At 42.9% G+C, this 19,239-nt stretch overlaps 1 protein-coding gene across 1 annotated transcript in view; it reads left to right on the forward strand.

Annotated features, from left to right (window-relative positions):
- LOC311622101 (uncharacterized protein) overlaps window positions 1-19,239 on the forward strand; it is a 138,349-nt gene that overhangs the window by 38,435 nt on the left and 80,675 nt on the right. The window contains exon 2 of the mRNA XM_084882864.1: window positions 153-256. Within this exon, the coding sequence (XP_084738990.1) occupies window positions 153-162 (10 nt within the window). The 3' untranslated portion in view covers window positions 163-256. The remainder of the gene's footprint in view (window positions 1-152; window positions 257-19,239) is intronic.

The following is a 19,239-nucleotide window of genomic DNA, read 5'->3' on the forward strand; positions in this document are numbered from 1 at the left end:
TTAGACTTGATCCACTGACAGTGGGGCATGTTCAATTCAAAATTCAATGCCCTCACCTCATTCCTTTGGGAGAAAAGACTCACTTTTTTCTTATCTTACTGTTGTTGATTTTGTTTTCAATCCATCTCTGTATTTTCCACTTTACCTCACAGAGCACCTTGAACATAAAAGGAATTCAATGAATGTCTACTGAATGGATGGATTCCTTCCATGAAGAAAGGAGCCAAGAGAATGACTAATGAAGGTAATTAGCCAGGTAATTAAAAAACATTTTTTCTAATATTTGGAAATTGCACCAAGAGTTTTTGTTAATTATACAGATAATTACTTTAATATACCACATTGCTCTCCTTCTAGTGTGGGACCCTTTTGTAAGGCTATATTTATATACACTTACAGCCTTACAAAAGTAGATAGCCCCAGTTGGATTTAAAATCTAAACAAAACTTTATTCATAGAAAAAATATAAATGAATATAAAAGATACTATTACCAGTATTATTTCTTGGACCAAGGAAAGGGAATTGATAGATCAGTGGGGTCAGTGGACTTACACTTTTTACTATACATGTTTCTACCTTGTTTTAATTTTTTTATGTGTGAGTATTGCTTTTCAATATTAATTTTCAAGATTACATAAACTAAACAGGAAATTAAGCATAGGCAGTGTCATCTTGAGCTGTTGAGCTTGCATCCTTCACTGATTCATAGTAGGGTATGTAAAATCAAATGCTCCAGGGCACAGGCAGGTCATGTAAGGAAGCAAATTGTACTGCAGATGGACTGTGACAAAAAAAAAGTGCAAGCCCAGCCAGTATGGCTCAGTGGTTGAGCATTGACCTATGAACCAGAGGTCATGGTTCAATTCCTAGTCAGAGCATATGCCCGGGTTGCAGGCTTGATCCCCAGTGTGGGTTGTACAGGAGGCAGCCAATTTGACCAATGATTCTCTCTCAGTATTGATGTTTCTATCTCTCTCTTCCTCTCCCTTCCTCTCTGAAATTATATATATATATATATATATATATATATATATATATATATATATTATATAATTTATAATATATAAATTATATATATATATTTTTAAAGTGCATGTCCTGTCTAAGTGGCCAGGTACTATCTCATTCTGGCCAAATGTGCAGGAATGTCCTGTCCTTTCAGATCACCCAATTGTAAAAGCAGTTAAAAGTCTGGAGATTGTGTAGTGAAATTTCTAGATTTTTAAAATGAAAGCAATTGATTTAAAGTCAAACATGTCTATGGCTCAAATCCAACCTGAGCATCACTAGTGTATAAACTCTGACTTAAGCAGCAATCTAGAGTACCTTGTTTCTTTTTTTTAATTTTTTTTAATATTTCAAGAAACCAGCTTACTTCTTGCCTGTTTTTCTCCTAGCCAAAATACCAGTCAATATTTCATAACCCACAAAGGGCCTCAGGTATACCCATGATGACTCAGCAGTAGGACCCAGAAACTGTCAAGCCTCTGCAAACTTGTAAACTGATTCCCAGTCAGCTCAGCCTTCGGGGCCAGGCACAGGGATGTTGGGCATAGTAGCAGTGTTTCTTGAGAAGGCTGTGGAGGCCAAGAATTGAATGCAGTTAACAGGAAATAGTCAATTGGTGTCAGAGAGCAATCTTCAAATCCCTAGAGTTGTAGCCAATTAGATTATAAAGTCTAAAATAGTTATGAAGGCCAAATGTAGGATATACCTAATGTGATGTTTGGATATGAGCAGGGGTCAAGTCAAGTAGAAAACATTTGTTTAATCCAACATAAGAAATATACATGGCATAATATATAAGAATATATACATAATATATAAAAACATTATATATTTTATGTTGATATACACATACATACAGATATATAGGTAAGGAGATAAATGGAGTCCCTCCCAACTTCAGGCCTAGCATTCAAGATTGAGCCATAAAGGAGTCAGAATCGCCCAATGGAGTCTTACTTTCCAGTTAAATCATTTGTAACTCTATTCAATAAACACCACAAAGACAGTGCAGTTACCTGGCAATTAAATTCTGTCAAAACCCTTGCTTGGCTAAGGTATCATGCCAAGTAGTATTTTCCCCTTCCACATGATATATCTGCCATGCCCCTTACCAGCATTCACCATTGAAAACTTAGCTGAAAAATAAGAAATAAATGAACATTATCCAAAAAAGTCCTCAAAGCATCCAAAATCACCCTCACAAAGCCAGGCCGTAGGAATCACAAGGCTGGTGACAGGGCACCTCTCCCTCCACACAGCACACGTTGCCCTACCTGGCACACAGCACCAAGCTGATGGGCTCTCTGGTTCTTCATTAAAGTGATTTGGAAGCAGCAAATAAACACAACACGGTCCCTTGTAGGCCCTTCATTAATTTATCAAATGATAAATGTGACTAGTGGAAGCAAAACTCAGCTAAAACTGTCAGTCAGCCGCCTGACAAGAACAGAGAAGACATACACCCTGAAGAGGTGACACAGATTTAAAATAACATCTCGGTTTGAAGACGCAAGGATAGGAATAAAGCTCTGGAGAGCATCAATCCGTATGCACAACAAAGCTCCCACTCATCCTGGTTGCCAGGGGCCACTCAGAGCCAGGATGCTGAGTTCCACTGCTCTCAAGTGGTTGGGTGAACTTAGACAAGTAGCTTAACTTAACTTGGGTTTCCTCATCTAAAAATAAGAAATCTATGTGCCTCAGAGGGTTGTGAGGAGTCAGAGTTAGCACTTGTAAAGTAAATCTTACAAGGGTTCCAGTTACATAAAAAATACTCTATAAGATTGACTATGGATAAGAATACCGTTATCATCATGAAAAAGAGTAGATTATGCTCAGTATCATCTAATAAGGCAGGAAGTAAATAACAAATGTAGGAAAGACCTTCTCCCAAAATTATTAAAACAAAGCATTTGGACTTGCAGAGTGCTAATTTGTTAGCTACAAAGAAAATTCATGTGAAATACTTCCCTGATGAGCACGTCAGCACAGCTCAACACAGTGTTCTGTGGAGCCAGAAGCAGATTGCCTTACTTGAGTCTCAGCTCTGTCAGCTACTAGTAAAACTGTGTATGGGTCCTCTCATCTGTAAAATTAACATAAAGTACAATTGGTATTAGAACTACATTAGGATTTTTGTGGGCCCTATATACATTTGCCTTCATGGGCCCCTTCTTCCATAAAATAATATTGAAAATTAACTACACTGGTATAAAGACAAATACAGTCCAGGCTGAATTCTTTATTATATAGTCATTGTTTTTATACTAATTTTTTCTCCCGACTTTAAAGAAATTAAAACTTGTTTTTTCCCAGGCACCATGCCTCCTGGATAAGTCAGCCCTGATTGTGATGAGTACTCCGTTAATTAGTGTTTGTAAGGCACCTGGAGCAGTGCCTGACACCACAGTAAGCACTATAGGGGCGTTTGTTAAATAAATAAAAGTGTCAGGTGTCAGACAAGCCAGATGTTACTTCCTTCCAAGCATGCTCCCTGCTTCCCCTGCCAGCTGATAAGCAGCTTCTGTTTTAAAGTATAGTTAAAAACTTTCCTCTCTCTAAGCTGTAGTTAGCAGTAGTAACTCTGAGCCTATAAAGGTCCAGAGGAATAAATTAAGAGCACAAATGGTGTTTAATTAAATTCCATCTTGTTAAAAAAATAAGCAGAGGGCTGAGCATTGTTTGCACCTCTTCCCAACTCAGCACAGCTTCAGAGGTGCTGATCAAGACGTGCTGGGGAGATTGTGGCATTCCAAGTGGGGATAATTTGCTTCCTGATTCCTGCTTTTATGAGCAGGAGCAATAGCCCATATCAGTATCCCCATATATCTCTGAACGCCTAATAATCTGGCCACTCAGTGTATATCATATATAATAATAGGCAAATATGCAAATTGTCCCCTCATCCAGTTCAACCAGTAAGCAAGCCGGCCAACTGCCCATGTCCCCTCCCCCTGGCCAAGCTAGCCAGAATCTACCCATGCACAAATTGATGCACCTGGCCTATAATATATATATATATATATATATATATATATATATATATATATATATATATATTAGATTAGATTATTATGCGTTCAGAGATCATAATAATCTGGCCACTCAGTGTAGATATCTGAAGATGCCAAACTTAAGAGAGAAAGTAAAAGGTGTTTTTCTTTCTCCCCTGCAGATTATAATACATTAAAAAAAAAAAAAAAGGTTTTAACATATGGTAGTCAGTCTTTTCAATAGTTACATTCACATTAAATGCAGATAACTTAATTTTCATTATGGTAATTTTTTCCTTCATATAGGGAGGCTAAAAGACAAATTCAGCGTCAGGTAAATGTGTAACTGCCTTTATCCCCCTCTCAAGGACTAACATGGGCTTAGAACATAGTCAACACTGTTCAACCTCATTTTTGGCCAATGAGTCAGATGGACTCCCACCCAGGAATAAACAAGATTGAAGCACCAGCCACTATTTAAACTTGGATTTAGATTACCCTAGCCATGCATACATCTTGATTTCCACTTCCTTGTCTTCCTCTCCTCTCCCCTGCTTCAAACCTGTGTCTCATTGCCTAGCTGTGGCCTTTATATTTGCTCTTCACCCGTGGATTTGCTATTCACCCTTACCCCCCACTGTGCTCAAGCATCAGGCCAGCCCACGCCTTGCACCGTCATTAGCTATCCCTCTCACCAGTGTTGGCTACTTGTGTGGGGCCCAGTGCAAAGTGCAAATGTGGAAAAAGCAGAAGAAAAAGTTTTCTTCCTTCTTTACTTTTTCAATTTATCTTTATTGTTGAAAGATTATGGATGTCCCTTTTGTTTGTGTTATATGTTCCCCCGCATCCCCGCATTAACCTCTTCCACCCTGTACTCACCCATCCCAGGCCTTCACCACTATATTGTCTCTGTCCATGGGTTATGCATATCTATATATATAAAAGCCTAAGCAACCATCTGGACCATCCGACTGGTAGCTATGATGCACACTGACCACCAGGAGGCAGATGCTCAATGCAGGAGCTGCCAACCTGCGATGACTTGGCAGCTGTGGTTCTCAGGTGATGCACCCGGAACCAGAGAGGAGGGAGCCTGATTCTGGGGTGCATCACCCGAGAACTGCTCTCTTGCAATCTGGGACCCCTTGGGGGATGTCAGAGAGCCGGTTTCGGCCTGATCCCCAAAGGCTAGGTCGAGGGACCCCACCAGTGCATGAATCTGTGCACCGGGCCTCTAGAATGCATATAAATTCCCTGGTTAATCACTCCCTTTCTCCTCCCACCCCCGCTTTCCCTCTGAAATTCGTCAGTCTGTTCCATGCTTCTTTGTCTCTGTTTCTATTTTGTTCATCAGTTTATTTTGTTCATTAGATTCCACATGTGAGTGAGTGAGATCATGTGATACTTATCTTTTTCTGACTTGCTTATTTTGTGGTATCTCTCTTGACTAGTCATGGTGTTTCACATTTGCTATTTGGTGTTGCTTGAGGATAATTGAGGGACCAGTGAGACTCAGTCTCACAACTCAACAGGAGACACGTGTGCAGTATGAGCATGCCTGGATCCAGCCCTTCCTTCCATACCCAGGCTCACCAGTGGCCCAGGGCACCAGTGGGTGCTGGAGGGCACAGGGGAGCTGGGGGCTGAGAAGCAGGAAGCAGGAGCTGGTGAAAAGCAAGACTGCTTCTGAGTTGAGGCCTCAAGTCCGTGGTTTATGCTCCACTGTCCCATCTGACTTCACTTATTAAACACAAACTCAAAAATAACATTATTAAACATTTCAAAATGTTAATCACAGAGCATTCCACTTCAAGCATGGGATTTTTCTGAGCTGAGGGCCCTTTGCCACTGCACTACATACATGCTCATGAAGCATGAGCCCTGCCTGCCACCATTGAGTTCTTACTCCATGCCCAGGACCTCATAGTCTGATCCCCACAGGCCTCTCAGCCAGTGCCCTGGTCTTCTGTGAGGGAATCTGGTCCAGACAAAAATGATGTCAACTCAAGACCCGAATTCCAAAATTCAGTCAAGTCATTCCTGTGCCTCTTGCTTTACTCTGTATGTCTGGCTTTCCTGGATCCACGTCCTCAGCATGAACGAGCACCTCCACAGAGGATGTGATGAGCTGCACTTTTCTCATGCTGGTTTCTGCTTCCCTTTCCAGAAGCATTACCAAGTGTCTGAGCTCCTAAGAGGAGTGTTGGACCAGATCCCAATACATGCATAAAACTAACAGGATACACTTCATCCAAGACCCTTTTCTTTTTGTCCCTCCTTACCTTTCTCAAGCTCCATCCTCTTACTCATATTTCAAGTGAGACTGTGTTGAATACAGGGAGTCACTGTTTATTATTAAAAGAGGCATTCTGACCCAGCCATGACAAGATAGACAATCAAACAAATCCCACTGTAACGCTCTCAAAATGATCAGATAGTGTGTATAGATTTTATAGGCACCAGCCATGTGCTTCTGGCTGCCAGCACCCAGATTAAATTTCTCTGCTACCAGTAAGTATCGGAGAGATCTTGTGCCAGTTCTCTGGAGAAATTAAAACAAGATGTACTCAGATATACCATATTTATTTCAGATGAATTGATAGTTGCTTTAGCTGGAGCATTTTTTAAAAAAATCTATTAGGCTCAAAAGAGTTGGAGTTTAAATATGAACAGTAAGGTTGTCCGTAGCTAATGCAGTCCCTGCCTTATCCTTTTATCAGTCATATCATATGATATTGTATCACTTGTCACTTCATACCATAGTTTTAAAATGAAAAAGACCTTAAAATCATCTCACCTACTCATTTCATTTTACAGATGAGGAAACAGACCCAGAGATTTAAGCCCAGGGTCACACACAGGGGACCAGGTCATTTTGAGAGCAGAATTGGAACTGACTTCTGACCTCCTGCCTGCCCTGTCCTTATTCTACAGCACAATGACGCAAAGAAATCTGAAAAAAAATACAGGAAATGTCATTTGGATGTTTATATAAAAAATTTAAAAAAAAAACAAAAAAACCTACAAACTAGAGAACTCATTTAAACGTGGCAACACAAAAAACATCATTGCTCTTATTTTATTAAATAGCACTTGCACATTTACATATATGCATACTTACAAATGAATCACTCTTAGCATTTGAGCTTATCTAAAATCTTGCTTGTTGGTTCCTTTTAAAATGTGATACTTTTATGGGGCCAGTGAAAGCCTGGTGTAACTTTTGATAACCATGTACTCAGTTTACTTTCTCTAAGTATGACTTTGGCAGAAATGACCAAAATAAGGTTGGGTTTAATTCACATCAACTCTGTTGTGTTAAACGTTAAAGAAGGGGTTAGGTAATGGCCATAGTGATGGGCGTTGCTGACTGAGACGTGGCCTGGGGTGCAGGCACAGTGGGCTGCCTCATCCTGGCCCAGTGGCTATGCCCAAGAGAAAGAGGTGACTCCTGTTCCAGGCCCACAATACCTGTTCTGGCTGAACCACCAAGGAGAAGGATGCCAATGGGATGCAGCCGTGATGAAGTCTGGAGAGGTCTGGAACGCCATCGCCCATGATGTTCAGCAGGAAGAAATTCCTCTGTGGCTTATAAGCCTCCCAGTTTCCAGCAGAGGAAGCTCTTCCTGCTCTGAGGAGCCTTTGTCAGCAGAGAGGCCCTGGAGGGGGGTATCCATGAGAGGACTGTTTGCAGGGAAAAAAAGAAAAGCAAGAAGCACAAAGAACACCCAGTTAGGGCAAAAGGTTCAGAGTACCCTGTGGTGTTTGGCCTCCTTTGTTTGCCTGAGGACATAGCGAATGCCCCCCTCATGTGAAGGCCTGCCTGCCTGCCTGACCTGTCATTGACACGGATGTCTTTTGGACCAGTGTGTATGGAAGATAGTACATGCCAGATGCCTGTCTATCTTACTATGTTTCCCATCACCCAGAAGCAGCTGGCCCAATAGAATGATAGGATGGCCCATTGAAAACTAAGTGGCAGTGCCCAAAAAGACAATATCCTGAAAGCATGGGGTTCTGCCTTACAGGAGACAGCATATGCTTACATCAGTAACCAATGTTTGGGGCTCTTTCCTCCATAGTCAGCATGCAGGGTCCAGGCATCAATGGGTGGATAAGGGAATGGCTCCTCTCACGATTACATCTACTAACCTTCTTGCAAATTGTTACATCCCACCCCTGCAACAGTGATCTATACTGGTTTTAAGGGAAGAATAATTCATTTTAGGTACATACCAATGTTTTCATTGAAACAGCCACCTGGTCATTTGGGGGCCCTCATGTTCCTTAACCAACAGGTAAAGAAGAAGTTTGCTCAACAGGCTGGGATGATTTATTCTGATCACCAAGAACCAATTGTATTGCTATTTAAAAAAATGAAGGTAGGCCGAAACCGGTTTGGCTCCATGGATGGAGTGTCAGTCTGTGGACTGAGGGGTCCCAGATTCGACTCCAGTCAGGGGCATGTAAATTAGTTGCGGGCATATCCCCAGTGGGGGGTGTGCAGGAGGCAGCTGGTCGATGTTTCTAGCTCTCTGTCCCTCTTCCTTCCTCTCTGTGGAAAATCAATAAAATATATATATTTTTTAAATGAAGGTAGGATCACAGAACTTGGGGGATTCTCTGGGGGCACTTCCATGGCCAATAGCAAAAGCTAATAGAAAACTTCAGCAACCTAAAAAAAATTCAGAACAGCTGAGGATTCAGACACTTCTGAATTCATTCTAACATTCATTCAGGAATGAATATTTGGGCTTCCTCACCACGTAAAGAACTAGCTCAGGCTCTGACTGAGAGCACAGAAAACTTGGAATAGGACAGTTACAGGATGTGTGCCTGGGTATGTGTGTTTAAAGCGGGGTAAAATTTTCTGAAAAGACTGGATGGTAAATATTTTAGGCTTTGCGGGCCATATGATCTTTGTTGCAAGTACTTACCTCTGCCATTGTAGCCTGAAAGCAGCCATAGATATTTTGTAAATGTTTTAATAAACTTTTATTTTAAAATTTGGATTTGACCCATGGGTTGGAGTTTGTTGACCCCTAGTTTACACTAATTTTGTATTTCTTCTTCTTGCCCTCACTATTTTACATAAGATGATGTAGTCTTTCAGTAATAGAAAGCTGTGATGGGATTTTGAACCCGAGAGCAACTAAGATAACTGGAAGCTGAATGATATGACTGTCTCCCGGAGGTACAGTGACTGCTGAGGGCTGCTGGGACGTTGAGATACAGTGCAATGAAGAATGTCTTTAATTGTGTAAAGGAAGTTGCACTTTGTCAGGCAGCAGCCTGAAGTTGTTTTCTGTGCATGGAAGTCCACAGGGAAGCAAGGTGACTGTGGATGCTGAGTAGCCAAATGAGTAAGACAGTTAAGTAATTGTTTCCCAGCATCAAACACACCCTTTCATACTGCTCTGTGATTCTGAGGCTGGGAAACTGCAACTGGATCCCTGAGAGGCTTTGCCAATAGCTGGCTCTAGAGGGAGACTTCAGGGCTGGAGGAAGAAGGGAGTGCTCCTCCCGGGTACCTTTTCTTCCCTTTGTCTTACTGTTCTTGTTGGCACCATCCTAGGAACGGATTTCACTCCAGCAGCAGCAGCAGGTTGTTCTGGTAGCAACATTTGATTCTGGTTTGCATTTTCCTAACACTCGCAAAAACAGCACCATGACTTCTGGGGACCCCATTACCAGCAATCAGTTACCCTCCTCAGAGGTCTGGTCTCCCCCCACAGGAGCTGCCTTCAAGCTCTGAGACAGCAGTACAGCTGAGCAGCGACTTTTCTCGGGGGTCTGAGTTTCAGCTTGGCAGGGCCTCTTTTCAAGCTCCAAACCTTTCCAATCTCCAACTCTTCCACCCACTCCCCAGTTCTAGGGTGGTAGCTGCTTCCTAGGATTGCTACTGTCTTAGTATTTCCCTTTTGAAAAGACATTTCATTTCTGCACTACAGAGACATGAAATAGGTAAATAACTGAACCAAGGCCACACATTGAGTATAAGACAGGGACAGGGCTTAAACCCAGGTCGTTCCAGTTGCAAAGCCCTTGCTCTTTTAGACACGACACAGTTGTTCAGGGTGAAGGCAGATCTAGTCCACTGCTCTCTGGCCTCCTCCAGCAAAAAGACTGGTGTTCAAGCCAGGTGAGCTATGTGAGTGTGTGGGCGAGCACAGCTGGCAGCTTGAAGAGAATATGTGACACTGGACCCAAGTTAGTTCTATTCCAAGCACTCAAGGAGCCTGCAGACATGATCAGTGATACTGCAGTAATCTCCAGAAAGCCATGGAGCGCTGCCAGAACACTGGAGACTGTTAAAGATGTTTCCCTTATCTAAAGTAGACATACAGTTATTTACATTGACATTAATCTCCAGCAGAAATCTAGGATGTCCTTGTAAAACTGTTTCCCAAGAACAAGCATATGAAATAATAACTAGAACTCATTTACTTACATCAAGTCCACTGTGATATGCTGAGGAGTGGATTCGGATCACAAGTTTGGTTGAAAATATGCTTGTTTGGCGATAAGGGCGAGGTTTGGGGCAGTGCTGCTGCCTGGGCCAGATCCAGCAGACAGATTTCAAAAGGAAGAGCTGACTCTTCATCATCACTGAAAACCTATGGTAGAAGGAGGCCCAAAGGATGAGGCCACCAACGTCATCCTGAGGAATGACGCTGAGGCAGACCTGGGGATCTAACTAGAGACTGAGATCAAGCTAGCAAGCCCCGCAGCCAAGCACTACTTCCTAAGGGAGGACCTCCAGGTTTCCAAGTGGCTTGTCTGCCCAACAATGGAGATGGAGATGGCGACTGTTGTGGTCATTTATTGGTTTTGTCTCCGGATTCATTCCTCCTCCTCTGGCAGCAGTTCCTTGATCTTTCTCTGCAGGAACAACCTTTGCTTCATTGGCTACATTCTATGAGGACATCAAGAAGTTCCATGCCACCTAGCATGGGGTCGGCATGGGACCCAAGCTGGGCCATTCTTGAATCTTGGTCAGAGTGTGCCAAAGGCTGAAAACAAAAGCAGCACCTTGAAAAAATACTGTCCTTTAGTTCCTGCTATTTAGTCCCCAAAGCTGCCTCTTACTCTGCTTTCTCCAGACCTGATTCTTCTCCTCTTCCTTCAATTTTCTGAACTGCCCAATTTCGCTCAAATAGATCCATTTTTGTCCAGGGATTTTGTTCATTCATTCGCTTACTTGCATCCAAGGAATCCTCCGTAATAACACAAGCTGTGTTAGTACAGGAAAATCTAAGGGTTTTCAAACTTTACAGGACTCTCATATATTGGAAAAAGTCTGTGTTCATGTTCTGTATTGTTTCTGATCACACATACCCCCAGGAGAGGTCCGGGGAAGCAGGCTGAAACTTCTGTGTGTTCAGGCATTTTCCTCATCACTACATTCAAAATTCCCAGCACAGTGCCTGGCAAAGTAGGTACTAAATAAATATCAACTGCAAGAGTAAATGGAAATAGAGAAAGAACGTTCCAACCATTAATTAAGTTATGGAACTGCTACATTGTTAGGTAGTGAGCTCCTTGTCACTGAAGAGGTTTAAATAGAGCCTACATCACTCAGGATGACAAAAAAAAAAAAAAAAGATTCATGCATTGAGTAGGTGGTTTCCAAAAAACATTCCAATTCTTGCTTTGTAATTTCATATTTATTTATATTTGCTCTTGGAAAATATTTTGTAAAGTGAGAATGGAAGACTGTATACATTAAGATAATATATAGAGCACAGACTAAACGGTTAGAGCAAAAGGTATATAATAATTTTTTAAGGTCAGGAGAACATTTCTGCACATGTCCATTTAAAAAGCCAGCAAAAGCTGTAGCAGGAGATGGAAACCATTGCTGGACTTGCTTGCAATGACCTACACTTGATCTATTTTTAGTCTCAAGGAACGTGAAATAAGAAAATGGATAGTTTGGTTGCCATGGTTATTTCCATCCACTGGCTTATCTCACCACCCATTTCCCATCATTACTAATAACCCAGTTTCCCAGAGCGGTATCTTAGGAGACTATAACCCAGGCTCTTTATAAAGTGGTTTCCCCTGGTGCCGCCCTCATCAGGCCACTTCCCACAGTTCCCCTCCGTTCTGCCCATTGTTATCATATGGCTCGGGGGTGAGAAATGCCCAGCTTAAGGCCACCACAACCTTTCAGTGCAGGTGAGTCTTGTGCGTGGTCACAACCAATTAGGGGTCTGAATGGCTCGTGTGTTCCTGAACCTTGAGAAATACATCTTTCCCTGTGCTGCCAGGGCGAAACGCAGCTGAGGTGGTAGTACTCTTTTCTATCATGTTGATTTCCCTTATTTTAGAAGTAGCACACATTGACAGGGGAGGCAGGTGGAATTTTAAAAAACACAGTCTGGAGAATATGCTTCCTTGTGAAACTGAGCTAGCCAGCTGTCGTATTGCTGTGGGTTTCTCTAGTAGCCAACAAGGACGGTATCTCGACTTTAGGCAGACGCCCAGGAGATGGAAGGAATCGCCTGGAGCTTCTGCAGAGACATTATTTGTGGGGAATGAGCCCCCTTGGTAAATCCTGGGCTGTATCACAGCAGATTGTGGAAGCTGGATTTTCTATAGACTCCCAATTTTTTAAAAAGGTTCTGCTGGTGTCACACATCTGAACACTAGGTGGCAACCTTGCCTTTTGTGTCACTAGTCAAAGCCATTTTATAAAATCATAATGAGGGAGATAAACCATCAAATCTAACTCTTTCTCTCGCAGTTTTGATATTGGCATCCTGATATAACAGCCAACGTCCATCCTGAAAGTCAGGCCTAAACCAGAGGAGCGTTAAATGTATGATTAGCCTTTTTTTTTTTTTTTTTTTTTTTTTTTTTGCAGTACAATATTCATTTGTATGCCTGCAGGCTCACAATTGTTACACTTCCCACGCCTCCCTGGGTGTGGACATTTGCGGATTAAATGCATGTTCCAGGAACAGGGATGCTCTGTGGTGAGGAAGGGACAAGGTCCTTGCTTTTGGAGAGCTTGTATTGAAGCGGAAGAGGCAGACACTAGTAAATAAAAATAATTTTAGATTGTAATTGCAATGAAAAAAAATGAGGACATAATGTACTAGAAACGGAGCGTGAGGGAAGGGGAGGTAGGTGGTCAGGAAAGACCTCTGAGGAGCTGGTATGTGGCCCGAAACCCAAATGAGGAGAAGGAGCCAGCAGGGCCCAGAGCGGGGAGGGGCGGGGCGGGGGAGTGGTTCAGGTGGACGACAGAGCACTTTGCGCAGTCGCCCCGGATGGGGACAAGCTATGGGTGTTCAAAAATAGAAAGAGGCTAGTGTGGCTGGAGCATGGGAGGGGAGGGAAGAGCAGGGCTACATGGGGCTGGAAAATCACCAGGGGTCAGACCGCATAAGGACAGTTGGCCAAGGAAGGGGACAGGCTGTTCTCCAAGCTCAGTAGAAAGCGCTGGGGGAAGAGTAAGAAGGGCAAAGGGACCAAGGAGGATGCATCACGCTCCTGACAGCACTCACAGCGGACTGACTAGAAAAATGGCAGATTTTGTAGGCACGGCTCCCACCTAGGGCCCCCCACCCCAGCACAGACCTCAGAGGCACAGCACGCCCCAGTGAAGCATCCTTTCGAGTACGGATCTCTGCAGCACCCATCCATTTTCCTCTGAGAACGTATTTTAACCCACAGACCTTCTTTATGCCAGAAAGAGAAACAAAAGAGGATTTTCCCCCGTTGATATGTACACATCAAGTCGAGTTTCTAGGACACCCGAGTTCTGCATGGCTCTCTTTGCCTGGCACCTAACCACAAAGCTTTGCGATAAATCGTGGTGGGAGCAAGTTGATAGGAGATGGCCTATTTAGTGCACTGATAGGCACTAAATGGGCCCATGCTCCAGACACACTAGCTTCTTTCTATTTTTTATTTTAGTCAGAAGACAAGCATTCTAAAACAGATGCTGCCTTGCTCAGCGAAGCCCAAGACTTTCCTTATGATACAGCCACATCCAGGCTTGTGTATGGGCTACTTTACCCGCTGAACTTCAAGGCATGGCACTGGGCAGAGACTTGGGAGGCTGTGAGTAGAATGGGGTGGGAGGAGGCTCTGCCCCAGCCATATAAAACCAAGTCAAGGTGCAGGACTGTGTTTTCCTGTCCACACGTGCAGACACACACAGCATTAAGCTGCCCTTTTATCAAGTTTCCCCACCTCCTGAGGTTGCTCTGGGTCAGAGTCATCAACAGAGAAGCTGGCCCATGTAAGTAACATAAATGAGGAGTCATATCTAGTGGGGACACGCCCCAACAAAAGGAAACAGCCATTCCCAGCTCCAGGCAACTGTAGTCATGCAAGAATGTGGGTCCTAATATCATCAGATTTTCTCATTTTTTCTAGAAAAACTAGAAATCCAGATTTTTAAAATATAATTAAAAATTCCTTGATGGCCAAATAAATCCTGTCTATGGGTCTTACATGGTCTTGTGGGTGACCCATTTGTAAACTCCACTTTAGTCATTTATTCACTTTCTGATATTTACTATGAAAATTTTTTGCATCGAAAAGTTGAAATAATTTTACAATGGACACTCTGCATACCTAGATTCTATTTGCTTTATCATATATCTAAACAGCTACTTATTTTAATCAAATTTTAACTGTATGGACATTTGAAGGGCAGGAAAGAGGAAAGGAGAAAGGGAGACCTGTAGAGGCGACTCTAGTCCAGCAATTTCAGCCTTTTTCATCTCATGGCACACAAACTAAAATTCTGAGGCACACAAAAAAAATGTTACATTTTTTGCCAATCTGAAAATAAAGTAATTTTGGTTACAGAAAATAATAATAATAGTAATTACCTACCTTTTTTGCTCCAAAGTGACTTTTTTAAAAAGCAGATACTGATACTTATATATAAGGATTTCTGGTACCAAGAATTATCAGATGCAACCTTATTATGTGATGTGACCAATAAGACACAACACAATTATATGACAGGGCATTCACACCTGACAGCTATCATTGTCTTGGCTGTTAGTCAGGTATTGTGTGTTTTAAAAATTCTTGTGGCACCAGTTGAAAATCACTGCTGTAGTCTAGTAACTCCTTTCTTAAAATTCAACTTTAGAGGAAGGGGAAAAGGTAAATTGCTAATTTACGGGTATAAATTTTTAGCTGTGCAAAATAACAAGTTCTAGAGATTTTTCTCTACAGCATTTTACCTATAGATAGCAATACGGTATCATACACTTAAAAATCTGTTAGGAGGGTAGATAGGTCTCATGAATGTGTTCTTACCATAATAAAAATGAGTATCAATAATAATACATGTTTTAAAGTTTTAACCTCTTTCAGCCGAAACCGGTTTGGCTCAATAGATAGACGTGGGCCTGCGGACTGAAAGGTCCCAGGTTCAATTCCGATGAAGGGCAAGTACCTTGGTTGCGGGCACATCCCCAGTAGAGGGTGTGCAAGAGGCAGCTGATCGATGATTCTCTCTCATCGATATTTCTAACTCTCTATCCCTCTCTCTTCCTCTCTGTAAAAAAAATCAATAAAATATATATTTTTAAAAAATTTTAACCTCTTTCATTTGCACAGTTTTCTATTTGGCCATGATTTAAAAATGGACCTTAGATTACCTTATACACCATAAACTCACACAATGTTATATGTCAATTATATCTCTATTTTTAAGCCTTAGGTCCAACTGATGACTCAGGGGTTGAACATCCATCTGTAAACCAGGTGGTCACGATTCAATTCCAGGTCAGGGCACACGGGGTTTTGGGCTCAATCCCTGGTAGGGGGCAAGAGGCAGTCGATCAATGATTTTGTCTCATCATTGATGTTTCTCTCTCTCTCTCTCTCTCTCTCTCTCTCTCTCTTCCCCCCCCCCCCCCGCCCTTCTCCCTTTGTCTATAAAATCAATAAAAATAAGTGGTTTTTTTTTAATTAACCTTAGGAGTTAGAGACTTCAACGTGCTGGTGAGCAGGTCAGCAATGGGCAGAGTCAACCTGCCTCTCACATGACATCCCAGGGAGTGAGCCCTTGGTGCTCAGAGTTTTGTGGAGGAGAGAGCATCCTTCTCCCATCTCCTTGGCCACAGTCAGAACCTCTGACAACTCAGAAGTGAGGCCTGGAAGTCTGGGCAGATCCACGGGCTGTGGATTACCTCTCTCTGCCCTTCATTTTGTCAGAAAGGGCCAGCTGCAGACCATGGGATCCCTGCCAGCAAGCGAGTGTGCAGTTAGAGAGGTTACGCGCTCAGAGTCCCCGTGAGCAGGGCCTCTTGGCACATGGGATGCTCATTTTGTGCAGGAGGTTAGAGCCGAAAGCCTGGGCTGTGAAAGCTGATTATTTTAATTAAGCCCCATGAGACCTGATGCAGAACACTTTTCGGAGGTTGAAAATAGCTTTCCTCGGGGTTCCCACATGTGCCCTGGGACCTGGGGAGGGTATTTAAATCCTGACAGCCGCTCTCGTGTTGGTTTGTTTGGGGAGATGGATCAGCAGCTTGCTCTTGTCCTCTGTGGCGACTGAGGAGCACCTAGGGACCGAAGGGGGAGAAAGCTTTTATACCGACTGCTGTTCCCCACTGCTTTCCACTGAGCTTAAAGGAAATTACATTCCCCATGCTGTAGCAGCGTATCATTAAGGGATGGTAATCGCCATGGTAACCAAGGATAGTCTGCTACAAGCAAATGGAAAAAGAAAGAAGAGCATAGGGCCAGGGCTTGCTACACTCACATTAGCTCAAAACGCTAGGCTTCTAAGTAATATAGAAAGGAATAGTTTTCTAAACGGACAGCTGGACCGAATTTTAGAACCGTTAGATTGTAGGAGTGAAAGAAGACTTACGGAACGACCAAGGGCTGTACAGAATACATTCAGGGTCAGCTGATCAAGTAAATAATCGGGCCGGGGATACCGGGGAGATGGGGTGGTGGGGGTTCTGCAGAACCAGATCCAGGCTCTGGGGGAAGTGGCAACAACTTCTGCAGCTGCAGCTAATTGTAGCCACGGGAGAGGCCAGCGTGTGTGTTAGATGGTGTCATTTCCAGAGAAAGCTGCGGATGCAGGTTTTTATGTGCAGTAACCCAGTGTTGACTACGAATTGAAACTCACTTCAGGCAGATCAGTAAGATGCATCTGTGAACCCCCCGTTTACGTTGATGCACCAACAATGGAGAGGGTGAAAGGATTGTGCTTTAAGAAATTTGGGGAATTACATCACTAGTGTGTAGAGCTACCTTTGTCTTCCCAGAAGGAAGTCTGTTCTTTTGAAGTTCTGCTGGTTTCCGGTTACTAGCATTTCATCTGAGAGGCTTATGCTTACACACGGTCCATAATTCTCTTTCATTTTGATATCTTTGACAGGTTTTTGTCATCGAAAGTATTCTACATTACAAAATAATTTTGAGGCTTTGCTCCTCTCCTCTACACTTCCGATGGTTTTAAATAGTGCGGGGGTTGTCTACTCTTAAAGACTTGGTTGACACACTTTTAACATTTCTAAATCCCATGGCCCTTACCAAGTGTGGCCCCCACTCTTTCCACTGACCAGTTCTGTGTTCTGGAGGAGAGTCCCTATCCTTCATGTTCTCCTCCCCAGCGTAGGTTCTCTGCTTCTTTGACAAGAAACACCTTTTATCTCCTCCCCACCTCCACCCCCACCCCCGTAATCCAGTGTCTCAATCCTGATGCCTGAAAACCCCATGTCTCCCTCAGAGTGCCTCCTAAGTGGCCAAGGTGCCTTCAAGAAACTAGAGCCCTGTGTGAGAGCCCAGGGTGGCCGAGGTGTGAATGTGGCTCAGATTCACTTAGGCTACCAGCTACCCCTTTCATCCTGCTTAGTTGCACTTTTAAAAATTATTTTTTCATTGATTTCAGAGAGGAAGGGAGGAGAAAGAAAGAGAAACATCAGTGATGAGAGATACTCACTGACTGGCTACCTCATGCACTCCCCCTACTGGGATCGACTCCATACCCACTTACTTTTTCTGACTGCAAATCAAACCGTAACCTCCTGCTTCATAGGTCGATGCTCAACCACTGAGCCACACTGGCTGGGCTCTTGTTACATTTAATCACTGGTCTGTAGCATTCACTAGAGCCTTGTGTATTAAGTGTGGCTCTTCTAGGCCAGCATGGAGATTTCTTTTCTTTCTCTCTTCCTTCGTCAATTCTTATTCTCTTCACTTTACCTTTCCTTTTTCTCTCTTTTTTAGTCCTTTCCTCCTGGTAATGGCAGAGGTGTGCATAGATTAGGTTGCAAGAGCAGGAGACATCTTGGTCTATCTTTGTTTAGCTCACATTCTGGATTCTAGCTTTTCACCAACATTATAATAAAACCAAGACCATTGTACAGTGTCTCCAAGCCAAATGGGCAATGAAACAGATAATTTAATCTTTTCCACATCCTTTACATAGATGAAATCACTATCAAAATGAACTCCAGCTGAGTGGAAGATCTTTGTACCAAATACTCCATTTCTTCACCAGGATGCCATCAAGCTAACCTTGGAGCCCAAGAGTTTTCCTGACCCAGTGGATATTTGTAGTGATATGGTCCAGAGAAGGGAAGTTCTAAGGCTTGGGCACATGCATGTTAAAATGGGCAGATGGACAATCCCATGCCCCAAAGGCAAGTGCTAGAAGTAGCCCTTCCCTAGAGATCTTACTGTCAAGAGGAAGAATGTGCATGGCCTTGTCGAGGCTGGTTCTTTCCAAGAATCAGACAAAACTGTGCCATCCATTTCCTGGGATTTTGGCACCCAACTCGCTATACCTTCTTCCTGAAGCCTATCATCCTAGATAAGTTTGGGGCAGTATTATAACCAAGGAATGAAAATTGCTGGTAATTCTCACAGTAATAAACACGAACAGGTGGTTGAGCAGCAGGCTCTTAAATACTATGCACAACAAGAGAGGAAAGAGAAAAGATAAAACATTTGCACTTGCAAAAATAGCCTGCCTTTAATAACAACTTCACACTGTAAATGCAAATGATATGTTCAACTCCGTGGGGCGATGGCATGATATTGCCATAGTTATTTGGTAGGACAATAAAACAATGTCAGCACGATCCCTGCTGGGCACTTGCATGCTACTTAACACTTTCAAAGGCTCTGACAGGCCACAATTCACTGTCAGGCTTTTCAGGGGCTTTCTCTGGCCCCTCTGTGCTTTGGAAGTATGTAAATAACTTCTCTACGCATATGGCTTACTGCAGTAGCTAG

The sequence above is a fragment of the Pipistrellus hanaki genome (genome assembly GCF_964339955.1).
Source record: "Pipistrellus hanaki genome assembly, chromosome: 4".
In the NCBI taxonomy this organism is placed as follows: domain Eukaryota; kingdom Metazoa; phylum Chordata; class Mammalia; order Chiroptera; family Vespertilionidae; genus Pipistrellus; species Pipistrellus hanaki.